Source organism: Perca flavescens, chromosome 11 (genome assembly GCF_004354835.1).
Source record: "Perca flavescens isolate YP-PL-M2 chromosome 11, PFLA_1.0, whole genome shotgun sequence".
NCBI lineage: Eukaryota > Metazoa > Chordata > Actinopteri > Perciformes > Percidae > Perca > Perca flavescens.
The window spans coordinates 4525200-4527232 of record NC_041341.1 but is presented as its reverse complement, the minus strand read 5'-3'; the positions used below and the strand labels follow the sequence as shown (position 1 = coordinate 4527232).

At 42.2% G+C, this 2033-nt stretch overlaps 1 protein-coding gene across 1 annotated transcript in view; it reads left to right on the top strand.

Moving 5' to 3' along the window:
* The window catches only part of mylkb (myosin light chain kinase b), a 50138-nt gene extending 49069 nt beyond the window's left edge, over positions 1 to 1069 (top strand). The window contains exon 19 of the mRNA XM_028591546.1: positions 768 to 1069. Coding sequence (XP_028447347.1) covers positions 768 to 959 — 192 coding nt within the window. The 3' untranslated portion in view covers positions 960 to 1069. The remainder of the gene's footprint in view (positions 1 to 767) is intronic.
* The last annotated feature ends 964 nt before the right edge of the window (positions 1070 to 2033 follow it).

Below are 2033 nucleotides of genomic sequence, written 5' to 3'. Positions count from 1 at the left end.
ATAATCAGGACTTTTAGTGTGTATAGAGCCAGCATATCTCCACCAAACTCCATGTAAATAATCAGGACTTTTAGCGTGTATAGAGCCAGCATATCTCCACCAAACTCCATGTAAATAATCAGGACTTTTAAGCGTGTATAGAGCCAGCATATCTCCACCAGACTCCATGTAAATAATCAGGACTTTTAGCGTGTATAGAGCCAGCATATCTCCACCAGACTCCATGTAAATAATCAGGACTTTTAGCGTGTATAGAGCCAGCATATCTCCACCAGACTCCATGTAAATAATCAGGACTTTTAGCGTGTATAGAGCCAGCATATCTCCACCAGACTCCATGTAAATAATCAGGACTTTTAGCGTGTATAGAGCCAGCATATCTCCACATGTAAATGGGTGAATTAAGGGTTTATTTCAACCAAACCAGAGTGGTGATTGTTGGAACAGTGGAAAGATGAACCAAAATGGCATTTGATAGTTTTATTTAGTTTCTGTCCACTTTGAATGAAGTGTGGTTTACGATAATAAAAGTCCTGATTATTTACATGGAGTCTGGTGGAGTTTGGTGATGGTGATTTCGGGGCTGTTTCATGTTAAACTAAAAGGATCTTACTCTTTAACTAAAAGGTCTATCTCTGTAGGGATCCATCCCATAATGTTGTCAGACACAAACATGGAAACAGAGAGTCCAGGTTAAGAGAAAGCAAAAGTTACCCTTTAATATTTGTACTTCTGAAATGCTGATACTTGCTGGTATAAACCTGCAGGTGTCGGGCGACGACGATGCCAAGTACACGGTGAAGGCGGTCAACAGTCTGGGGGAGGCGACGTGCACCGCTGAGCTGCTGGTGGAAGTGATGGCCGGAGAGGAAGAAGAAGAAGAAGAAGAAGAGGAGGAAGAAGAAGAAGAAGAAGAAGAAGAAGAAGAAGAGGAGGAGGAGGAAGAAGAAGAAGAATAAAGCAGTGTTGGTCTGGACTCCCACAGGAAGAAGACGAGTTGTTACTCCCCTTCAGGAAACTATTTTACCCACAAACAGGGTTCAGAATTAATTCAATTTGTTTTCGTCCACCAGCCAAACTAGAGAGCTAGAGAACGTTCACGTTCTACCAATAATTATAAACTAACCCAGGCTGCATCTCCAGCGCTACGTTTTGGTTTTTAAGTGTTTGAGTTTAGAGCCCAAAGGGATCTCGGTGCACCGAGTGTTTTTATCTCCAGTAGAAGAACCAATCTCTGTTTAAACTAACCTCATATCTCATCAACATCCTGGTATACTGGGCATCAACAGGAGGCCCCTGCTGGTAGTTACCACGGTCACGTTAGTAGCTTTAAGTCTCAGAGAACGAGAGTTCGTGACCAATGAGACCCAATCAGGAGGAGAAACGTTGGCGTCAGAGTTGCCAACAGGTCTCTGTTTGGGGGTGTTAAGACTGCAACCCAACCCCCCAGATTCAGAACCAAAAGGGGTCAAAAGAGTTTCCACATGTCTAGTTTAGGGGCTCGGAAACACCAGAGCAGGGGGAATGAGAGGAGGAAACACCAGAGCAGGGGGAATGAGAGGGAGAAACACCAGAGCAGGGGGAATGAGAGGAGGAAACGTAGCAGAATATATTCCTTTTTAAACCAAAACGTAACGGTGGAGATGCCAGTTTTTTCGGCTGACGAGTGAAGTTCTAGCGTCTGGCTGGTAAAAAGATGTTGATTCTGGTAGAAAGATGTTGATTCTGGTAGAAAGATGTTGATTCTGGTAGAAAGATGTTGATTCTGGTAGAAAGATGTTGATTCTGGTAGAAAGATGTTGAAGAAAGATGTTGATTCTGGTAGAAAGATGTTGATTCTGAACCTTTTCCCACCAAATTCAGCTTGTGTTCGGCGGAGCAGGAGGGCGGAGTTTGTCATGAGCAGATGTGAAAGAGTTAATTATTACTAAGTACTACTAAGTATTACTATTAGTAATAATAATTATTACTCACATTACTGTAATTCAGTAGTGTTTTTATTGTGTGCTTTTACTTTTTAAAGTACAAAAATC